Source organism: Sciurus carolinensis, chromosome 7 (genome assembly GCF_902686445.1).
Source record: "Sciurus carolinensis chromosome 7, mSciCar1.2, whole genome shotgun sequence".
In the NCBI taxonomy this organism is placed as follows: Eukaryota; Metazoa; Chordata; class Mammalia; order Rodentia; family Sciuridae; genus Sciurus; species Sciurus carolinensis.
In genome coordinates this window covers 119,466,936-119,487,662 of record NC_062219.1, presented here as the reverse complement: position 1 = coordinate 119,487,662, position 20,727 = coordinate 119,466,936, and the positions used below count along the sequence as shown (strand labels likewise).

General features: G+C 57.1%; 2 protein-coding genes and 1 non-coding gene across 3 annotated transcripts in view; all 3 read right to left on the bottom strand.

Annotated features, from left to right (window-relative positions):
* Tead3 (TEA domain transcription factor 3) overlaps positions 1 to 8,512 on the bottom strand; it is a 21,386-nt gene extending 12,874 nt beyond the window's left edge. Inside the window, exons 1-2 of the mRNA XM_047559213.1 lie at positions 8,491 to 8,512; positions 7,290 to 7,670 (exon numbers count right to left, since the gene is read on the bottom strand). Coding sequence (XP_047415169.1) covers positions 7,290 to 7,670; positions 8,491 to 8,512 — 403 coding nt within the window. The remainder of the gene's footprint in view (positions 1 to 7,289; positions 7,671 to 8,490) is intronic.
* Positions 8,310 to 20,727, bottom strand: Tulp1 (TUB like protein 1). Its single transcript, XM_053743420.1, is given in 21 exon segments — positions 8,310 to 8,838; positions 10,361 to 10,532; positions 12,598 to 12,632; positions 12,635 to 12,695; positions 12,770 to 12,814; positions 12,816 to 12,930; positions 13,855 to 13,907; positions 13,909 to 13,948; positions 14,041 to 14,138; positions 14,140 to 14,172; positions 14,174 to 14,230; positions 14,320 to 14,325; positions 17,729 to 17,823; positions 18,127 to 18,246; positions 18,320 to 18,412; positions 19,140 to 19,193; positions 19,196 to 19,288; positions 19,837 to 19,974; positions 20,088 to 20,172; positions 20,526 to 20,577; positions 20,681 to 20,727. Coding segments are annotated over 21 exon segments (1,626 nt in total). The 3' UTR covers positions 8,310 to 8,704.
* Positions 14,494 to 14,599, bottom strand: LOC124989854 (small nucleolar RNA U13). The gene has a single exon (XR_007109667.1). It is a non-coding gene; the product is annotated as a small nucleolar RNA U13 (small nucleolar RNA).

Below are 20,727 nucleotides of genomic sequence, written 5' to 3'. Positions count from 1 at the left end.
TCAAACCCCCTCCACCCAGAACCTGTATGTTCCATGAATAGCAGAGTCCAGGGAGCCAAAGGGCCCATGGGGCTGTGATCCGAGGGCTTTGCTCTGGGCAGTAGAAAACACAGTGGGGGCAGGGTGTCCTCTGGATGGGAGACCCATCAGGACCAGGGAGGGGAAGATGAATTCCGGGCCCTGCTGAATGGGTGGGGGTGGGTTTCTCCTCTGGAGCCACCTGTTTGCTTGGGGAAGCCCGAGGGGGGTCCCTAGTGGACTGGAGTAGTCCTCGCATCAGGCAGGCATTGAATCCAGACCTAATTTACTACTAATAACAACACCTGCCATGTGCCAGGCATGGCTCTGGAATTTTACACACGTTGACTCATTTAATCCTCACCATAATCCTACTGAGTGGACGTTATTATTCTGACTTTACAGATAAGGAAGCCAAGGACAGAGAGGTTCAACAACTGGTTCGAGGAAGCACAGCAAGTGAGCGCTAGAGCAGGGTTCCGAACCGGGGCACTTGGCTTGCGTCTCTTAAGGGAGCAGGCCCAGCTCTCACACAACTGCCCAGTGGGTCCAGGCCAGAGGGTCCCCTCAGTGCAAGCAGCTGGAGCAACTTCAAGACCCACCCCCACACTGCTGTACACCCCTTGGTGGGAGGCCTGCGAGACCACTAGGAAATTCTTTCCATGGCCAGTGGGTAGCCAGAGTCAGAGGGCCAGATTCTCCCATCCCCAGCCTGTCCCCAACTCCAGGAAGCAGTAGGCAGACCCCTAGTCTCAAGGTGAATGCTTGGAATAGGAATGAGGGGGCAGAGGGGTGCTGGTTGGTGGGGAGGGATGCTGTGGGACCAGGGACTCCCGTGTGGAAGCAGTTGGGAGGCTCGGCCTCTCCCCAGGGATCAGCCTGGCTGTCAGGGGGAGGGGGAGAGGGGTTCCGGTGGCTTCCACCCTCCCAGGGGAGTCCTCAGCCCCTTTCCCCAGGCCTCCCTCAGAGCAGCTTGGGGCCCAGCGCATGGGGGGCCTGGCAGCCCCAGACTTCTACAGCAGCTTGTGGCCTCCCCTGTCCAGGCGGTGCCCCCCCTCCCCTCCCGGGTGATGTCAGCCCCGCCCCGCCCCCGCGGGAGCACTGTGGCCAAATATGGCGAACAGAGCAGCGCCCGCCCGCCCGGAGCTGGGACAGACTGGGGGCGGGGCGGTGGCCCCTGGTGGCGGGACTAGGGCAGCTGGGGAGGGGGAGGGGCACAGAGGGGGCCCAAAGGACGAGTCAAGGAGAGAATGGGGTCCCGGTTCCCTCACGATGGCTCTTAGGCACCTGCAAGACTGACTTCCCAAGAAAGCCCCTGGGGGCAGAGGTGCCCACACAGGGGCCTGCAGATGGCACCCCCAAAACAGAGCTCTGCCCAGCAGCACAAGTGAGCAGGTCTGCCGCGGTGCTGGTACCCCAGGAGGAGGCGAGCAAGTGCACAGTCCCAGCAGGCAGCTGCTGGGGGCTGGTGGGGTCTCATCCTCCTGCTTTTCTGAGGAGGGCTCAGCGTGAGGAGCCACCTGACTGCTGTCTCCCAGCATTACGACCCTGTGTGCAGCAAGGACAGCGACTCAGGTGCCCACCCCCTAGCCCCTGCCCCACTGGGACTGGCCTGGACAGCTGCTGTTCGAAACCTGGAGGGGGATGACTGGGGTAGGAGGGCAGGATGGTGGCAGCCCCAGGGCAAAACAGCAAGAGGGGCAAGGAGACTCTGAGGGCTGGGGAGTGGAGCCTGAGACAGGAGGGGTAGGGGAGGACACACAGACAAGACAGAAGAGTCCCAGAGTGAGGCCAACTCAGCAGGATGCCAGACAAGGTACCTGGAGAGTGAACCACAGAGAGAGCCAGAGGAGACCCGGGGAGACCCTGCAGGAGAGTCAGAGCCACAGACAGACAGACAAAGCTGGGGGCGGGGAGCAGAGAAGAAAGAGTGGTCACATCACACAGAGACCAAGACCCAGAGATGGAGACATGCAGCAGAGGGAGGAAAGGGGACTGGAGGGGAAAGGCCAATGAATCCAGATAAGACAGGCAGCAGGGTGGCAGGGTGGAGAAAGACAGGACAAGGACAGAGAGAGCCAGAGGTCAGGGCAGACCTAAAAGGAAGGAGTGACAAGGAAGGCCACGATGGAGTCAGCCACATGCAGGACATCCCACTCCTGTCCAGGGCTCACCCCTCCATCTCAAGCTGCAGCCTCAGGTGGGCTTCCTCACCCTCACCCCGCCTGACCAGCCCCACCTGCTTCTCCTTTCCCAGGCCCTCAGCCTTCCTGGGTCAGAAGGTGACTCTGGGTGGTGGTGGCAGGCATAGGGGCTAGGAGGCTGGGAGAGCAGGCTTTGGGGCCCTGGGGGAGATAAGGGGCACCTTACTGCCCACTCCCCACCCTGGGGCCAGACCTGCTGGAAGAACTGGCTGGACAGCTCCAGGGAGGGAGGCCAGAGTTGGGGCTGGTGCAGAGGCCCGGGCCCCTGCCTCCATCCCACCAGGCCCTATAGCTCCTTTTCAAGGGGATGGGAGGGCCAGGCGGAAGCATGGGCTCCCCCAGAACTGCTACCCTGGTGGGAGACACAGACTAGACAAGGCAAATTGGCAGGAGCACACCTACCCCTGCACCCCCACAACCCTGCACCAGTCCACAAGGGCACCACGTCTCCCGCTCCCCAGACCCCAGTCCTCCATTCAAGTGTGGGAGGATCTGTGAAGTCCAAGGTCTCCTGTGAGCCCCCTGCCTTCACCCTGGGCTTAGCTGAGCAGGAGGGTTGAGCATGGGAGGGCAGCAAGGGGGGCCTGGCGAGCCTCCCCACCCCCTTGGCCTTTCCTCCCTCTGCCCCCGCCCACCAGCCCCACAGTGGGCCAGCTGTTCTCCAGCTGCCAAAGGCTCCCACCCTAGAAGTGGCCACATTCTGGTTGGAACTGGGCTGGGGGAGGGAGTAAGGATGGTGTTTGCGTCCCCCACCTCCAGCCCAAGGACCCTTGAGAGACCCTGCCAAGTGGCCACACCCTGCCAAGCTGGGGAGGGAGGACCCTCTTCCCTGGAGCAGGATGGAGATTTTTACAGGAGGAAGCAATTTGCAGAGCCCACTAGGAGGAGATGGGGGCCTCCACCCCCTCCCCCAGCTCATTAATGTGCTTCCAATTTGGGAATCAAGACTCTGCCCCTCCTCCCCCAAACACTTGGGGTGGGGGCTCTCTCTGGAACAGTGTGAGGTGGATAGTCCCCCATGCTTCCTTTTCCAAAGCCCATCCATTGGTTGTCAAGCCCCCCTCCCCGAAGCACTGTAGGGGGTGGGCCAAAGGGAGATGCAGAGTCCTCAAGTCTCCTGCAGAGAATGGACCAGTTCTGGACTTCCTTCGCTGGCTCTCTGAGACTGTCCTCATGTGGTCCCATGCCCAAGGAGGGAGACCCAGGTATCAGTGGGCATGGCTGCGGTGAAACCCCAGGACCTGGGTCTTGGTCTCAGTTAACACATCAGTGGGCCCCGTCTCAGACCCCTGATGCCCTGGGTCCCGCACTGAGCTGCACAGTCACTCAGGCTTCCTCTGTGCTCATCCTCTCTCACATGTGCTCTGGTCACTGCCACTGTCCTGCACATTCCCTGTCACCTGCGCCTCTCCCCCTCCTTTTCTTTAATTTATATTATGGTAAAATACACATAAAACCTAAGATTTACCATTTAAACCTTTGTGTGTACGACTGAGTGGCACCAAGGACGTTCCTTCTCATGGTTTTGAACAACATCTTTTTCGTTGTCTTTCACGTAGATGCCACACGCACTGGGGTCTCAGGCCCCCACAGGTATCACCCACAGGATCCCACGCCCTACCTGGCACAGCCCTGAGGACGTCACCCACACCAGCTCAGATAGTGACCACCCACAGAGCTGGTCTCAGTCACACCCCAGTTCTTTCACACAGACATGTGCACTTGGGGTGGCGGATCGCTGCTCACCCACATTGCGGTGTTCACACTCAGATCCTGGCCACAGCACACACCTCAGATGTGACCCACCGTGCCCTTACACACATAGCACAGCCACAGTTTATCCTTTTATTCATACCTGGTGTCCTGCCCAGTCACAGCTGAGGCCATCTCATGATGTTTCACAAAATATGACATCAGAAGTGGTCACGCCGTAGCATCCTGTCACCCAGGATGTCACTGGTTCTGCACCTGACACATGTAGCCTCATGTATGCGTACAGAACTGTCCTCCACAGGCATACAGACAGCCAAGCAGTTTCCATCACAGACTCCAGTGTGATGGCCACACACACAGAATGTCACCCATACAACTTCCCACATATGCATACAGTGGCACACCCGGAAGACACACGTGAAGATTCACAGTTTCTCTCGGGGACTGATATTGCCATTCACACAGAGAAAATGTCACAGTGGCTCTCACACGCATGAATGTCACAGTCACAGAAAGCTTCTCTCACATACACATCCAGCCTCACAGGAACCGTTTGGAGCAGGGTCCTCTCCCACACACATTTCCCCACACACGGTCTCATCCACACAGCGTCCCACTCCCGGCCTCTCACACACCCGGCGTCACACACAGTTGCACTGTTTTCCCTCTATCACTTCCTGTCCAATCGGGCCTGGCAGGGAGTACAGGAAGCAATCAGCACTCTAGGAAACCCCAAGGGCTGAGGTTTTGCGGATCTGCAGGGGGATGGAATTCTCTGGCCCTATCCTCCAGCCCCCTGTGGGTCCAAGGGAATGGGCAGGGCCCTCTCCAGTTGGGCAGCAGCCTCTTCTGAAGCCGACCCTCAGGGAAAGGCCATGGGGACAGGGTTGAGTGTGACCTGCTGACCTCCCAGCTCTAACTAGAGAGGCTCCTGTCATGCCCTCAGGGCTGTCCAGAGGGCCAAGGAGACCTGGATCCTCAAGGCCACCCTTTGCACTCACAGCTTCTGCTGCCCCGTGTGAGAAAGAGGCTGGGACCTCCTGGGCACCTCCACAGAAGGGCAGCATTCAGACCCCTTGTGGCTCCCCAGCTCCCTGTGGCGGGCACCACCAGCTTCCTTCTCTCCCCTCACCATGAACCCACCCTTCCGCTCCCCTGCACCCTGGGGGAGGAGGTGGGCAGGACAGGCAGCTTCTGTTCCAGCCTGCTTCCACAGTGAGCCCTAGTGGGTCCCAAGAGGGCTCTGGGAGTGGAGCAGAGGGGCGGCCATCCAAGTGGTCTCTGAACAGTCCCATCCAGCCCTGCCGCATCCCACTCCAGACGACAGCTTTCCCCAACTCCCCTGGCCTCCCTGTCCCTTGACACCTGCTGCAGGCAAACTTTTCAGCCATGCTTACCTGGTATAGCTACTCCTCATTGCCTCCCCACTTGACCCTCTCGTTTGTCTGTCTTGCCTTCTTCCCTGTACCATTTGGGACCACGCACCCACCTGTCTTGAACCCACCTGGTTCAAGCTCCAATGGGAGAAGGAAGGCAGAGGGGGGCTACAGAGACTCTGGAGGGCTCCCAGAAAAGGCCAAGAAGACTTCAATTTGACACAGTTAGTGAAAGGTTCATCTGGGACCAGACCCCTAATTTCTTTACTTCCTCTGTTGAGCTATCTTCTCTTGGTTTTAGTTTGTCTCCAACAGCAGTATGTATTAGGGTCTGAAAACCTGTGAGGGTGGGCTGGGGCTTGGGGCACACAAGCTGAAGGCACACGTGTACACACGGGCACATACACTCAAAGCTCTCTCCTGTGAACCACTGACCATTCTGCTTAGCCATGCCCCGCACAAATGTGTTAATTAGCATTAATTACAGTTACCTCCTAGGAGATTGCAGGGGGTGGGTGGCAAGAGGCTGAGAATCCTATAGGGTCCTAGGGACTCCAGGAGGAGGGGGCATCCAGGGCCCCTGAAATGACCCTCACCAGATAGATAGCCAATCCGGGAAGATATATTTGTCTATCCTCTGCCCATAGGGTGATAAGGAACCCAGAAGAGCACAAAACCAGGTACTCTGAGGGGTATCCTTAGAGGAGAGGGTCTTGGGAAGGGGCTATAGAAGTCTGAAAGGGAGGGGCCATAATTTCCCCAAGCTTGGAACCTTTGGGGAGTTCTGCTTTCCCTCCTGGCCCCAGGTTGCAAGCAGCATCCTGGTCAAGGAGATGCCCTGGCACCCAGCTCTGTTATGGAACATGTTTTCACAGAACTAGGCCTCAGGAGACCCTGATACACAGAGCCACCACCAGCACGAGCCCCTCTGAGCTGAGTCCAGCCCCCATGCCCCTCCTCTATGCTGGACTACAAGTCCAGGCCTGACCTGGTTCTGCTCCTACCTGGAGAGAGGGAAGATTCAGAAGGAGAAAGCCCAAGGAAGCCCTCCGGAGGGCCTCATGCCCCCTTCCCTGAATTCAGTTCTGGACCAGGGCCCCTCTTAAGGAAAGGTGACAGAGTGGGGTCTCAATGCCACTGCCCCAGAGCCTGGAAGGACTGGAAAACAGAACCAGGCCAGCGCCCCAGTCCTCCCTCCAGGCAGGAATAGGTCATGACACAATGGTGGGGGCCCGGGTGGGAAAGGGTGCACCAGCCGCCCTCCAATACTCCAGAGTCTAAAGAAGGGCCCTGAAGAAGTGCCGCGAAGGCCCCATATCCAACCCCTCAGAAGCCAGGCTCACCGAGCTCAGACTAGAGCTCAAGCTGGAACTCCGACCCCCATCCTGACGCGGGCAGCAGAACTAGAGAGAACTGAGCCCCTGCCTCTTGGGGGCACCCAGGCCGGGCGCACAACTTTGCTCCCTGACACCCTCCACAATTCAGTGCAGCTGCGGGCACCGCGCGCAAGAACCCGCCCGGGCGCCAGGAGGCCCGGCCCGAGGCCTGTGTGGAGCTGGGGCCCGGCGGGCTCCAGGAGAGCGCGGGCCGGGAGTCCAAAGGGCGGCGGGGCCCGGGACTGGGTGCCCCGGATACAAGTCCCGGTGGCAGGCCCTCCAATCGTGCGGTCTCAGGTGCCCGTGCGGACACCCGAAGCGCGTACCGACCGACAGGCGAAGGCACGGGGGACACAATCTCCCGGCTGCCCTACCTCCGCGGACCGACTCGTCCCGGTTGCGGGGGGGGTGGGGGGGCGGGGCTTCCCGGAGAGATTTTCTCCCCCTTCCCTCTAAACTTCCCGGCACCCAGATCGGGGCTCCGGCTCAGGCTGGACAATAGCTCGGGACCCTGCCCCTCTTGAGGGTTTCCCCGGATCCAGAACCAACCAACCAACCACCTCTCCCAGGCAAGGCCTCCTCCCGGAGTCCGCCGGGCTTACCTGGTCCGAGCTCGGGGGGCGCTCCGGGCGGGCAGCTCCACGGGCCCGCGGAGCTGCGAGGGGGGTCGTGGGAGGGGGCTAGCCGGAATGTACGGAATGAGCCGGGCCGGAGCGGGAGGCGCCGGGCGTGGAGGAGGGAGCGAGCGGGACGGAAAGTTTGTGTTGAGGAGCCGGGCGGGGGTGGGGGCTGCGGGAAGGAGGGGGCGGGGCGCGCAGGGGGCGGGCACAGGCCGGGAGGGGCGGGCCCGCGTGGAGCCGCCCGCCAGCGCTCGCGCTGTCCACCGGCGCCCGCGGGACCCCTGGCCGCTCGGGCCTCCGGTGCCTGAGTGTCCCGCTCCTCGCCCGGCGGCGCGGCGCTCCAACCTCCCACCGCACACCAGCCTCACCCTTCCCCAGTACCCCGCCGGGAATTTGGGCTCCAGCCTGGGGCGGTGCCGAGGGCGGAGCTCCCGCCTCCGAGGCTGGGCTCCCGTCGGTGTCCGGGCCTTGGGTGCCGCGTCACGAGGAGATCGGCGGAGCCGAAGCGCACGGGCCTCGGGACTCCCCACCCCTCCACCCGCGTCCTGAGCCGCCGACACGGGCGCCCCCTCCCGCCCGAGAACCCGCCCCCCACTCCCGGGGCCCCAGACCCGACTCCGCCCTGGCGGCTGTGCCCGCCCTGCCCGGACCCGGTTTGTCTGGTTCTCCCCGAGTGGCTTGTTTCTCGAATTTCTCCCTTTCTCCCTCTTCCCGGACCGCCAGGGCCCTCCCTCGCGGCCGGGGTCCTGGGGGCCCCCCGTGGGGGGCGTCTCGACACTGCGCGCCCTCCGAGTTTCGGTAGGACCCGCGACGGCGGGGAGGAGGGGACGCGGGAGCTCCCGGGGCTGAGGCGGGAGCAGGGCGGGGAGGAGGCGCACAGCCCGCCCTCCGGACCACTCCCGCGCTGCGGACCCTCCCGCCCCCGACTCTCCGCGCGAGCCGAAGAACCACCGCTGCGCTTGGCCTGGGACGCGACTTTATTGGAGATGTGGGTACCTGGCCCTCGTTCCCCGTCACTACCCCCTCCTTCGAACCCGCCCCAGCTCTTCCGAGCCCTAGCTCGGTCCCGGAGGGGGTTAAAACAACACTGACTACTGCTCCCGGACAGGAAGTGACTGGGGCGCGGGGAGGAGGGGGGTGAAGCGCGCAGGCGAGCTCCGCGGACCAGATGTGCAGCTCCAACTCCAGATGTTCTTCATCTCCATCCTAGCCGCCGTCTGAGCTCCGCCCGCTTCGGCCTGTGCCAGGCTGGGGAGCGGACCGAGGTCACCGAAAGGCAGTGAGGGGTCAGCTCCCGATAGGGGAGGAGCCTTCCGAGGGGGCTGTGACGGAGGGACCCCGCCACCCCCCACTGAATCCTTTCCCCCACGCAGGCGAGCCCTGAGGGGCTGCTGGGGTCATTCGCAGGCCAGCTTCCCGTCGAAACTGGAGAGGGCAATGGCGAAGGCCTGTAGGGCGCACAGCGGGTACCGGTAGTCTAGGGTGAAGGCGTCTTCCGCCACGCGTCCGAATTGCAGCACGATATAGTCGGCTGTGGATACAAGACGGGTGGGGGCGGCTCCAGACCTCCTTGGACCCCTATCCTGGTAGGCAATGCTCTTAACATAGGGAGAAGTCTCTTTCCCTTTGGATCACCAATCCTCAAACAATCTCCACCCATCTTCCCCTGTGTCACCCAACAACACCACCTGTACTTTACTGGGGTCTGTCACTGTGAACCACCCCCACCCGCCCCGGGGCCAGGGGCCCTGCCTTATCTGCTGCCGCGCAGAGCCAAGCTGAAGGAGGCACTTAATCAAGTAGATCAGGACCCTGTCAAACTTAGCCAACTCCACCCAGAACCCTTCCTTCCCAATTTCACTGTTGTTTTTAGATCCCATTTCTTCTTCCTATCCCTGGCCCCCAGGACCCACCTTAGACCCCAGGCTGAATCACTGCACTGGCTCCCTTCCTTAGCCAGAGGCCTCACTCGCCCACTATCCCCTTCTGATCCCTGTTCCCAGCCCCAGTCTCAACACTTCCCCCACCATCCATAGGGACAGGAAGTTGCTAAAAATACCCCCAAACTCTTGTCTGGTGGCAGAGCAGGCTTCACCAGAAATGTGATCTGGAAAGCAGTCCCAAGGCCAGGGGACAGGTGACACTGGGCACATCGCTAGCACACAGTGGGGGATGGGGGCTTGCTTAGTGTTGGCCTAACCCTGTGAACCTCAAGTCCTTTGGGAGATACCCTTCTAGTCCTAAACTTCCTCACTGTAGTGGGGACCTCTCCCCCAGGCTTATAACAGGAACATTTTCACTTAATTGCATACCCTAACTCCTTAAGTGTAGTCTTTTGACCTCACTTAAGAGAAGACATAGAGTAAGCATTCCCTGCTTCAAAAAAAGGCAACCATCTTGAGGGTTAAGAGCATGGGCACTGGAAACAGACTATGAAGGCTCTAATCCCAGGTCTACCTCTTACTAGCTGGGTAACCTTGGGCAAGTTATAACTTCTCTGTGCCACAGTTTCCTCATCTGCCAAATATGGTTAATAATAGTACCTTCCTCACAGACTTATTGAAAGAATTTAATGATGCTATTGCTGTAAAATCCCAGGAACAGTGTCTGGCACATAGAAAGCACTGTCAGTTTGATGGAATAAATTTTAAGGGCCAGTGTAATTGCCTGGAAGAGCTGTGGCGGGCAAAGGGCTGCCCTCTCTGAGCCTCAGCACCCTCTTTGACCACAAAGAATTTGGGCTCTTGGTGGTTTTTAGACTCCAGCAGCTCAACCCTCCCTTCAACACAGTCTTACCCAGAATGTCCCAGAATCTACCCCAGAGTTCTGGTCAATGCTTGAATGAGAACCTGGAACAGTGAACCCCAAGACAGCTCCATGGAACATCTGAGGTTCCCAGGAGCACAGTGGGACTGCCCATGGAGGAGGCTGACCCTGCTGGATACTTCAGCTACAGGCATGAGGGTTGGAGCCAGGCTAGTGGGGGGAGGGCGAGTGAGGGTCCTGGTTCTAGGGATGCTGGGGACAGTCTGACCTGGCCTTCTGATACTCACGGTCGTCAGCATGGATAATCTGGAAGTTCTTGACTGAGGCCTGAGTGACCCGGCCTTGAAAGTTGAGTGTGTAAGAGCCACTGTCTTCATTCCAGACAGGTGGCTTGTTGTGCAGCTCGATGAGACTCTCCAGGGTCTTGTTCTGCCAGCGTATCAGCAGCCCATCGCTGGCCTGGGAGCCAGGGGTGAAGTGGGGGAGAGCGGACAGGGAGAGGATGGTTAGAGCTGGTCCAGAGAGCTCAGGCTGACTGGGGCCAGCCGCAGGTGTGCAGGCTGGCCATCCATGTCCATTCAAGGGGTTCGAGAGCATGCCTGGCCTCAGCAGGGTCCTCGGGGGCAGGGTGCACATGCGTGCGAATGAGGGAAGTCCAAGGGGGTACCCAAGTAGAGGGCTGGAGACTGGAAAAGGGCTCCTGGCACCCAGGTGCTATGTGTCGTTAGTGCCTGAGGGTTCTGGAAGACGGCTACAGGCTAGCACCCATTACAGGGATAAAATAGATGTTCTGGAACCTTCAAGGAGTGCACAGTTGAGCTTGGTGAGATGGACAGGTAGACAGTGGCCAAAAGAATGTCCCTGGAGGAGAGTTTCTGAAACTCACAGTGCTTATGAGATGGTCCTTTCCCAGTGTCCATGTCACCTATCGGGTTCGTGACTTGGAGCGTGTCCACTCAATATCACCTCCTCCAAGGAGCCTTCCAGACCCCACATCGAATTTAAGCACCTCATCTCTGTGTTTCCGTGGCTTCCTGCTCTTACCGTTCCTTTGAGGGGCCTGGACACCCTGTCGCCAGAACAGGGTGCCTCATTTTCTTTCACAATGGCGCGTTGTGAGGATTCAGTAAGTTCACAGCACGCCGAGTGTTATTTTGAATAGATAGATCATTCACTGCGCAGTGGTGACCCCTGTGTGGAGTCTGGATCTCCGGTTCCCAGAACAGAGGACGTGTCTAATAAATGATTGCAGGATGAATGAACCACGCGTTTGGTTCTTGCCAAGCCCAAACTGGACGTGTGTGTTGACTCCAGGCACAGAAGGGGCTGCTGGGGGACCCTCGGCTAAGAACCTCAAGACAGCCTTTCATGGCTGGTGCCCCACGGCTCAGCCCGGCCTGATTACAGCCTGGCTTTCCAGCAGGAAAGGATGTGGAGTGATCAGCTGACAGGGGTATTACTTTTCATTGTAAACGAGTCAAGTGACATCAGTATCCTGTGAGTATGGGACATGCCAGTCACCTGTCTCTGAAATCCTGGACTCACCCGACCTGTAGAGCTCAGGAGTAGAACTCGGGAGCAGAGCCCAGACCTAACGGTCTCCAGGACAGTTCTCCATCCAACCACACACACACACACCAACAACCTTGCTTTTAAAATATGCCAAGTAGTGGCAGAGCACTTGCCTAGCATGTGTGAGGCCCTGGGTTCAATCCTTAGTACCACATAAAAATAAAAGGAAGGTATTGTGTCCACCTACAACTAAAAAATATTTTTTAAAAAATATGCCATGTCATGGCTTCGGCTTCACGCAAAACCCTGCCATGGCTTCCCACCTCTCTCAGCAAAAACCAGTTAGGCACCTATCTCCCTGTAGGCCCTATCTGCCCTCATCCTCACCTCTGACCTCAGGTCACTCCAGCTGTGCTAGCCATTCCTCAAAGCAGGTACTCTGTGCCTCAGGGCCTTTGCACTGGCTCTCTTCTCTAGATGCCCTTCCCCCAGACACTGACTCACTTCCTCACCTTCCAGACTGCTCGGATCTCATCTTAGTGACTATATTTGATATTGAAACCTCAACACACATACTTGCTATCTCCCTTCTGTTGGATACCTCCCTTTCTCCACTTTCTATCACAACTCCATCATTCTACTCATTTATCACCGTTACTACTGTCTATTGGCTGCTTCCTTCTACCACAGTCCCAACTTCCAGGCCACTTCTTTGTTTGGTCCACTGATACCTTCCAGGTACCTAGAATGCTACATGCCACTCACAATCTGTCAACTCTGTGAATATGAATGGATGATTTGATAACAACTTTGAAAACTCACTGTGGTCTTTTCAATGAATTCAATTACAAAGAACCTAGATTCACTTCAGAGGTTGCAGAGGAAATTTGTGCGAGATTGATGAGTGTGCTCAGGGGATTGGGTGTTGGCTCCCCTCATCCCTGTGTCCTTAGAGTGGGTCACATAGAGAACAAGATCTTTTAGGGCCAGGGGTCAGGGGATGCAGGCTCACATTTCGGGGCCGGATGGGGACCCTCTCGTTTCTGTATTCATGCCGGGAATGATGACCGTCATGCGCCGGGGACCTCGGAAGCCCAACACGTTGGTTTCCTGAGAGAAAGGTGCCGTTAGGCTGGCCCCATGCAAGAGTAGGAGCCTGGCATGGGGACAGGAGGAGTCCTCACATAGATCACCGCTGCCAGCTCCTGGCGAAGGCCTCCCCAGGTCAGTGCTGCTTCCTCCCCGCTGTGGGTTCTGCCCGTTGTCAAAGACTGTGAAGCGGTTCCACTAGGAGGTTAGACCTGCAGGCAGAGTGGAACTGGAGGCCAGGCCAAGGGCATTTCACCTCCTGTCCTGAGTTCCTTCCTCACATCCTGCCCTGAGACCCTTCCTCACAGCCTCGAAGTTTGGAGAGCAAATGTGGCTTGTTTTAGAACTGAGCAATTCTTGTCCCCTGCCCCAGGCCTCCCCCTCTGGGAGGTCTTTTCAAAAGTTGGATCTGAGGAAGACAGAGCAGTATTCAAATCCCAGCTTCTGTTACTGGCTGTGTGACCTTAGGCAAATGACTTAACCTCTCCAAGCTTCACTTTCCCATCTGTAAAACGGGCTTAGCAACCGTATTTTCCTTGATGGGTACAGAGGAGCCACCCGTAATCCAGCCACTCAGGAGACTGAGGGGGAGGAGAGCCTGTGTCAAAAAATTTTTAAAGGTCTGGGGATGTGGCTTTAGTGGTAAAGTGACCCTGGGTTCAATCCCCAGGACCCGAAAAATAAACAAATAAATAAATATTTCCTTCATTTTGGTGATAAGAGGATGAATGAGTTAACATTTGGAAGTTGCTTAGACCATGCCTGCTTGCAGCCTAGGCCTTATGTAAGTTTTCTGTTAAATGAATAAATGAAAGAGGAGAGGCCTCTCTTCCCGCCCACCCCCTTCACACTTGGGGCCAGGGTGGGATGAGCGCCCAGGACCTGTTTTGGCTTCCATTCACCCAGAAACGCTTGTTGAGTGGCTACTGCAGGCCAGGGGCTGGACATGCAACCACTAACAGGACAGGCATGGTCCCTGCCCTCCTGCAGCCAGTGCCCTGCTGTGGGTGAGGGGCCAGAGGTGTGGACATCACCTGGGGACTTGTTAGAAAAGGAGGGTCTGGGGACCACCCCAAGCCCCCTGAACCACGGTGCCTCTACCGACCACAGGGGGACAGAGATGACTGGCTATGGCCCCCACTTCCCACCTGGCTGTCCCAGCCCCAGCAAGCCAACCCACCTCAGTTTCCCGATGAAATTCTCCCCTCCTCTGGACAGGTTGGTAGGGTCCGCTGGAGATGAGGTAGTTGGCGGTCTTGCTCCGCTTCCGTTTCCTGCAGCCAAGAGGAACACCTGGGAGGGAGGATGACAGGCGAGAGGACCAAGTGAGGACAGAGCCGGGCGAGGCCCCTCCCTCGGACCGCACCTCCCCTGGGTGCGCACCTTCTTGTCGGCTTCCAGGTGCAGGAAGTAGGAAGGATACATGCCCTTGTCCATGCCCCTCTTGTCCCGGGTCAGCCGGTCAGCGCACGGTGCGGCCCTGGGGCGCGGGCTGCAGCCACGAAGACCTGCGGCTCGTCCACCTGCACAGGCGGGGACGGGGCGCGCTCCTCCTTCTGGGTGGGCAGAGGGTGGTTCAGCCCCAGGGCGCCGGCGCCGGCTCAGCGGGTCGCGGGGCTGGGGCACGCGCGGCGGGACCACTCACCGCTTTCTGTGTGAGGGAGAAGGGTCGCGCTGCAGCCCCGCGCGCCGCGCGAGTTGGCGCCGGGGCTCTGCGCTCTACTGCTTTTGGTTTAGCTCGTGGCTTAGAGCCCAGCCCCTGGAGCTGGACGGTGTGGGTTCGAATCCTGGTTCCACCACTAACGGTCCGTCCTTTTTTTTTCACACCAAATGTCTAAGTACCGACCTCGTAACAGTTTTGAGGGGACCCACCTCACACGGTGGGGTGAAATTCCAGGTCATCGCCTCATGAACCACAAAAGGATCTGTTAGATATTTATTTATTGATTATATATATATATATATATATATATATATATATATAATATATATATATATATATATATATTTGCACTGGGGATTGAACCCAGGGTTGCTTAACCACTGAACCACATCCCCAGCGGGGCTCTCCCCCTCCTTTATTTTAATTTTATTTTGAGATAGGGGCTTCACTGAGTTGGCTGAGACTGGCTTTGAACTTGCAATCCTCAGCCTCTCAGATTCCTGGGACTACACGGTGCCGGGCTGGATCTGTTGCTTTAACCATTATGACTCAATCTGAGAAGTTGGTGCTAGCGGGAGAATGGCTGCCTGGGACGCCCATCCTTTGCTTAATTTACATCTTTAACAAATACTGGTATAAACACTATATGCCAGTATTCTATATAAACTCTAAGGTTCTAAGCACCTTCCAATATTAACTTTTTTCTTATCTTTTCTTTTGTGCATCATTGGGTTTTTATTCATTTGTGGTCCTGGGGATTGAACCTGGGGCGTTGCACATGCTACATAAACGCTGTACCACTGAGTCACACCCCCGGCATTTGACTATCAACTCTTTGAATCCTCATACTGATCCACAGGGACACTGTCCCCACTGCACAGAACAGGAGCTGAGAAGTTGAGAGCCTCACCAGGTGGTGCACCCAGCAGGAGGTGGTGTGGGCTTTGCTCCACAGCCTGTCTGTCCATGGTCTTTGTTTGTTTGTTTTGTTACTGGAGATGAAACCCGGGAGGGGGGGGGGTTGCTTCACTACTGAGCTACATCCCCAGTCCTTTTTATTTTTTGAGGCAGGGTCTTGCTAAATTGCTGAGGCTGGCCTTGAACTTGCAATCCTCCTGCCCTCAGCCTCCTGAATAGCTGGGATTACAGGTGCGCACCACCAAGGCCAGTCATCAGAGACTTTAGAAAGATCTTCCCTCAAGAGGACTCTGCATCTGAAGGGTGAACTGAGGCTGAGGGGAAGCACCGCTGTGTCCTTGGTTTGCAGGTGACACTGTCCAGGGGTTAGCTGCTACTGTTATTAGTAGCATAGAGTAGATATTCAGTGGACATTGTCCCCACCACAGATGGCTCCTGTGATTCCTGCCTCAGTATTTACATTCTTCTCTGGTCTCCTCCCACAGTGTGTCAGTGTTGGTCTTTGTGACCAAAAGAATATGGTAGAAGTGAAGGTGAGTCACTTGCAAGCTGGGTCATATATTTAGGCTTCTGCCTGGTTTTCTTTGTTGGGCTCTCTTTGTTGGCTGCCATGTCATGAAAACACCCTGGCAGCTCTGGAGAGAGCTCTAGGTAGAGAGGAACAGAGGCCTCCAGCCAACACACCATGGAAGTGAACCACTGTGGAAGTACACTGTCCACTCCCAGGACAGCTATCAGATGACCACAGCCCCTGCTGACACCTTGAATTTAAGCTCATATGAGACCCTGTGCCAGAACTGCCCTGTTAACCCCATCCCAGATTTCTAACATCCAGAAATTGTGTAAGAAAATAAATATTTGTTGTATTGAAGATACTAAGTTTGGGGGCAATTTGTTACATAGCAATACCTAGCTGATACACGAGTGCAGGAATATGCTCGCTTTGCTCTTTGAGAAACTCCCAGTAACAATTTGGTTACATAAGGTCGTAGGGTGACCAGGTGGCCCCACAATGGTCACTTCTGTTCTCACAGGCCTTGGTGCCCTTTGTCCTCATGTTCCATCCCTCATGGGAAGGGGAGCAAAGATTCTAAGCCCAACTTTATGGAACATCGGGGAGAAAATGGACTACCAGCATGGTGTGTGCACTTGAGGATTAAATGCTATGTGTGACCCACTTGGAAGCCCTGGTGTACTGTGGCGGGCCATTTCGACTGAGGGCAGATTTGCACTGTGTGAGAGGGAGCTGCTGGGGGCAGCGGGCCCTTAGCCAGAGGGCAAAGGACCTTCTAGTCTCCACTTCAGCCTGCTCCAGAAGAAACTGAGAAACACAAAACTATGTTTGGAATGTGATATGGAGGAAGCAGAACTTATTCAATACTTCCACAGCTGTGAATTTCAGGGGCCTACTGTATTGAAGGTTGTGCTGCAATTATATTACCCCCCCCCCCCCCCGGGGAGATAACTGATTGGCCTTTCAGTTTATTCATCAGCACCTGGAGATCTTGGTGAATGTGAATCAGTCCCACAAGACCTGACCACTCCTGCACAAACTAATAAACCCTCAACGCTAAGAGCAGGGCCTTGCCCATGCAGCGTGCTCTCCACGCGTGTGAACCAGTTTCTCAAAGATCTTCATCTTTCATCACTTTTTTTTAAAAAACCTCCCTTTCCTCTTATTCCAGTTGAAGTGCATTGGTACCTGAGTTCTGTTTGTGGGCAGGGACAATATCCAAAATATCTAACAACCTATTCTGCCTATGGAGAAAGCCCAATCCTGGTAAATCTGGAGGACAATCCCTGTGGCCCAGGATAACCAGGCGTTAACCCTTTAGTTGCTGAATTGATTAGATGCTGGGAGGTCCTGGGTAGGGAACTCAGAGCAGTATGTGGAAATATTTTAACAACTGGTACAGCCAGGTGACCATCAGCCACTCCATGTGCCCGAAGGTGCGTACAGATGTGTCCCTCTGCCTGTGTGTCCCACCTTCCTGGTACCGAAAAATGTGTCTCTTCACGAGGAAGCTATGGAGACATCTCTGTGTGTTGGCTACTCTGCAGAGGGGAGGCCTCGGACACCAGATGACATAAGGCTTTTGGGTGACCAGTCCTAGCCTCGTGACCCCACAAATGCCTCCCCAGTTCTTATAAACCTGCTGCTGGGCTGGAGTTGTGGCTCAGTGGTAGAGCACTTGCCTGCATGTGTGAGGTTCTGGGTTCGATCCTCGGCACCACATATAAATAAATAAAATTTAAAAATCCATTGACAACTAAAAAAATATTAAAAAAAAAATCCTGCTGCCCTTTGTCCTTGTATCCTGTCCCGAGGTGGGGGATAAGATTCTAACCCCAAGTGACCCCAAGACCCCCAACCCACAAGGCCCTGCACTCCAAGCCCCCCCACCCTGCCCCCTGAGTCCAGGACTGCCACCCCTCCCTGAAGGCACCTTGGCCCTTCCTCTATGGCTCTAACCTTCTTGCCTTTTCCTTTGGCTTTGCCCTTCTGGTTGCTGTTCTTGGGCTCCTCCTCTTCTTCCTCCTTCCCCTCTTCTGGGCCTTTGGGCAGGCCTGGACACGGAGGGGAAATGATTGTGAACTCCTTACCCTGGTTGTCCAAGGACTTCCAACACCCAGGGCTCACTTGGACCCTCCCCACAATAAGCAGGTCCACCCATGTTATTACCAGAGCCCCAGAAAGTCTGAGACACCTGCCTGGGACCACACAGCTCTCAACATCAGGGATTGAGATGGCCCCTAAATTTTCCTGACTCTCAAACCCACACTCCTCCCCTTGCGCCGTACCACACGATGTAAATATTCCCAGCTCCCCACCTCTGGACTGTCACGGCACAAGAGGCCACTGCTACCCACCTTTCTTCTTCAAAGCCTTCTCAGCTGGGCCATCTCCCCCAACTAGAAACATGGCTACTGGGGTCTTCTTCCTCACTCTGGTTGGACTCTCTGAGGGGTCCTTGTCAGCCTCTGCAGACCCTGCACATTGAGCACACAGGGGTCACAACCCCCACCACATTGGAATCCTCTGCACCTCCTTGGCCAGGCTCACCTTTCTTCTTTGTCTTTCTGGTCCTGGTCCCCTCCCCGGCTTCCTTCTTAATGCGAAGAGGTTTCCGAGGGGCATCAGGGCTTCCAAGGTCCCCTGGAAATGGAAGATGGGGGCTAGGAAAATAAGTTGCCTAATGGGGCAGAAGAACTTTCCTCATACTTCCTCCAGTTCCTGAAGGCCTGACAGGGCCTGCAGCCTTCTGTTTGTCTTGTGTCCCCCACCCCCAGTCCAAAAAAGCATAAAAACTAGGAACCTAACCAGCAGTTACCAAATGGATAGGTGTGTGTGCACCTACACGCACACACCAGGCCTTCTACCTGAGCCCCGGATTCCTACTGTCCCACCTTCTCCTCCAGGAAACTGGCTTAGGCCAGCACCCTAGTCCTCTGGTTCTCCCCAGAGGCCCAAGGTTCTAAATGCCTGCACGCATGTGGACTCCAGGCACCTGTAGGCCAAGGCACCCAGGCCAGGAAGCCATGACAGCATTTATTCATTGATTTCTTCTTACTGCCATCACACTGATACTTTAATAAGCACTCATTCACTTTGACTTAAGAAAACAAAAGTCACAAAGAAAACTAAAATCCTCTGCCCACCTTGGACTCACTGAGTATCCTGGGCAGGGGGGCAGCTAAGGGTGTGTGTGTGGGGAGCACATATTGATCTATGTCCTTAAGGACCGCTGGGGAAGAAACCCCTGGAGGAAACCCTCCCGTCAAGGTGCTAGTCCCCTCGGAGGTTTGAGTCTCCCTATCCGGGACACCAGCCCTCAGGTCAGGGCCACCTTTGCTTGTCTCTGCCCTGAGGACTCAGTACCCACCCTTTGGGCCCTGGGCCTTGGCCCTCCTTTCCTTCCTGTCTGCAGAAGCCTTCTTAGGGGGGTCTTAGCAGGCAGAGGGGTTTTTTGCTTCTTCTCTTCCTCCTCCTCCTCCTCCTCCTGGTCTTCCTCTTCCTCTTCCTCTTCCTCCTCTGTAGATAAAACCTCTTTATAATGGGGGCTGGGTGGGCCCCCTAATCTGGGGGGGTGAGTGGGCACCAGGGACAATAGGGGAGCTGGTTCCTTCCTGGATGAATGAGAAGAACCTCCAAATCCCCGTCTATAGGTCGCAGGAGGGTGGGTTTTGGCCTCAGGATACTATTTTGGGAAACACCCTCTCTGCAAGCCCCTCCTGACTCCCTTCCCCTCCTCTCCTTCCGCCCTCCCTGTGTCTTCCCATGTCCCCTTCTTCGCTTCCTTCTCACTGGGCCCTCCTCTTCTCCTTGTCCTGTCCCCACTATTTCTGAACCCCAGTCAGTGCCATCGGGGCTACCTTCTGGCTCCTAGCTGTCCCTTAAGGCAAAATTCTTAACCTCTACGGAAAATGGGAAAAAGAACAAGAGAATCAACCTCCTGAGGTCGGTGCTTAGCACATCACTGGCTCAAAGTCAAGGCCGGAGAATGAGGCTGTTTCCACTTGTTTTAGGGGTAGTTCCAGCCCAGCCCCTCCCTCACCGGCCCTTCCCTCCAGTCCTCTCACCGTCCTCGGCCTTTGGGGTCCGGGCTACCAGGAAGGTTTCCCGGGGGTCGCGCTTCTTGGCCTCGGGGTCCCTGAGGAACTTGGCGTAGACGGTGGGCTCCGGGGCGGGCTCCTCCCGCGGCCTCCGCCTCCGCCCGGCTGGGCCGAGGCGGGGTGGGGGTCAGGACCGAGGCGCCGGCTTCCCTCCCCGCCGCCGCTCACCTCGGGTCCCGGGTCCCCCGCCCGCCCCCGCGCCGCTCGGCCCCGCCCACCTGCAGGTCTCCGCGGCTTGGCTGACTCGGGGGACTCGGGGGGCTCGGGCTTCTTCTTCCTTAACTTGGGTCCCGGGGCGGATCGCTGTGCAGTGGGGGTCAAGAGGAGGCGAGGAAGGAAGGGGGGCTCCAGGGCTGCCATCGCCCTCTAATCCCTTGAGCCGCCAGAAATAACCGCGGATTATCCCGAGGGGAGCCGCAGCCCCTTGGGGTGAGGAGGGCTCACCTCCCATGCCTCACGGCCACTTCCAGGGCCCACGACCCCTGCCCTCCCCCGGGCACCCCGACCCTTAAAAGCCCTTTTCTCTCCCGCCACAAAAACTCCAGCCTTGAGACCCGCGACGCTGCGGAGGGCGACCTGCCCCGCCGCCCGCCGCCCGACCTGCTTGGTTGACAGCCGTGGGCATCCCTCTGTCCCCCTTCCTGGGGGTGACATACCTGCTTGGAGCGCCGCTGCACCTGGGGGCTCAGGTCCTCCTCCTCATGCCCGCTGAGGATAGCAAAGGAATCAGACTGGCACCCGCCCCTTGCCCGCCCCGCCCGCCCTTGCACCTGGGCCCCGGGGTTCAGGTGGGGCTCTCGGGGCTTCCGACCTGTCTGAGGCCCACACCTCTCGGAGGGTGTCGTCCTGCAGCGGCAT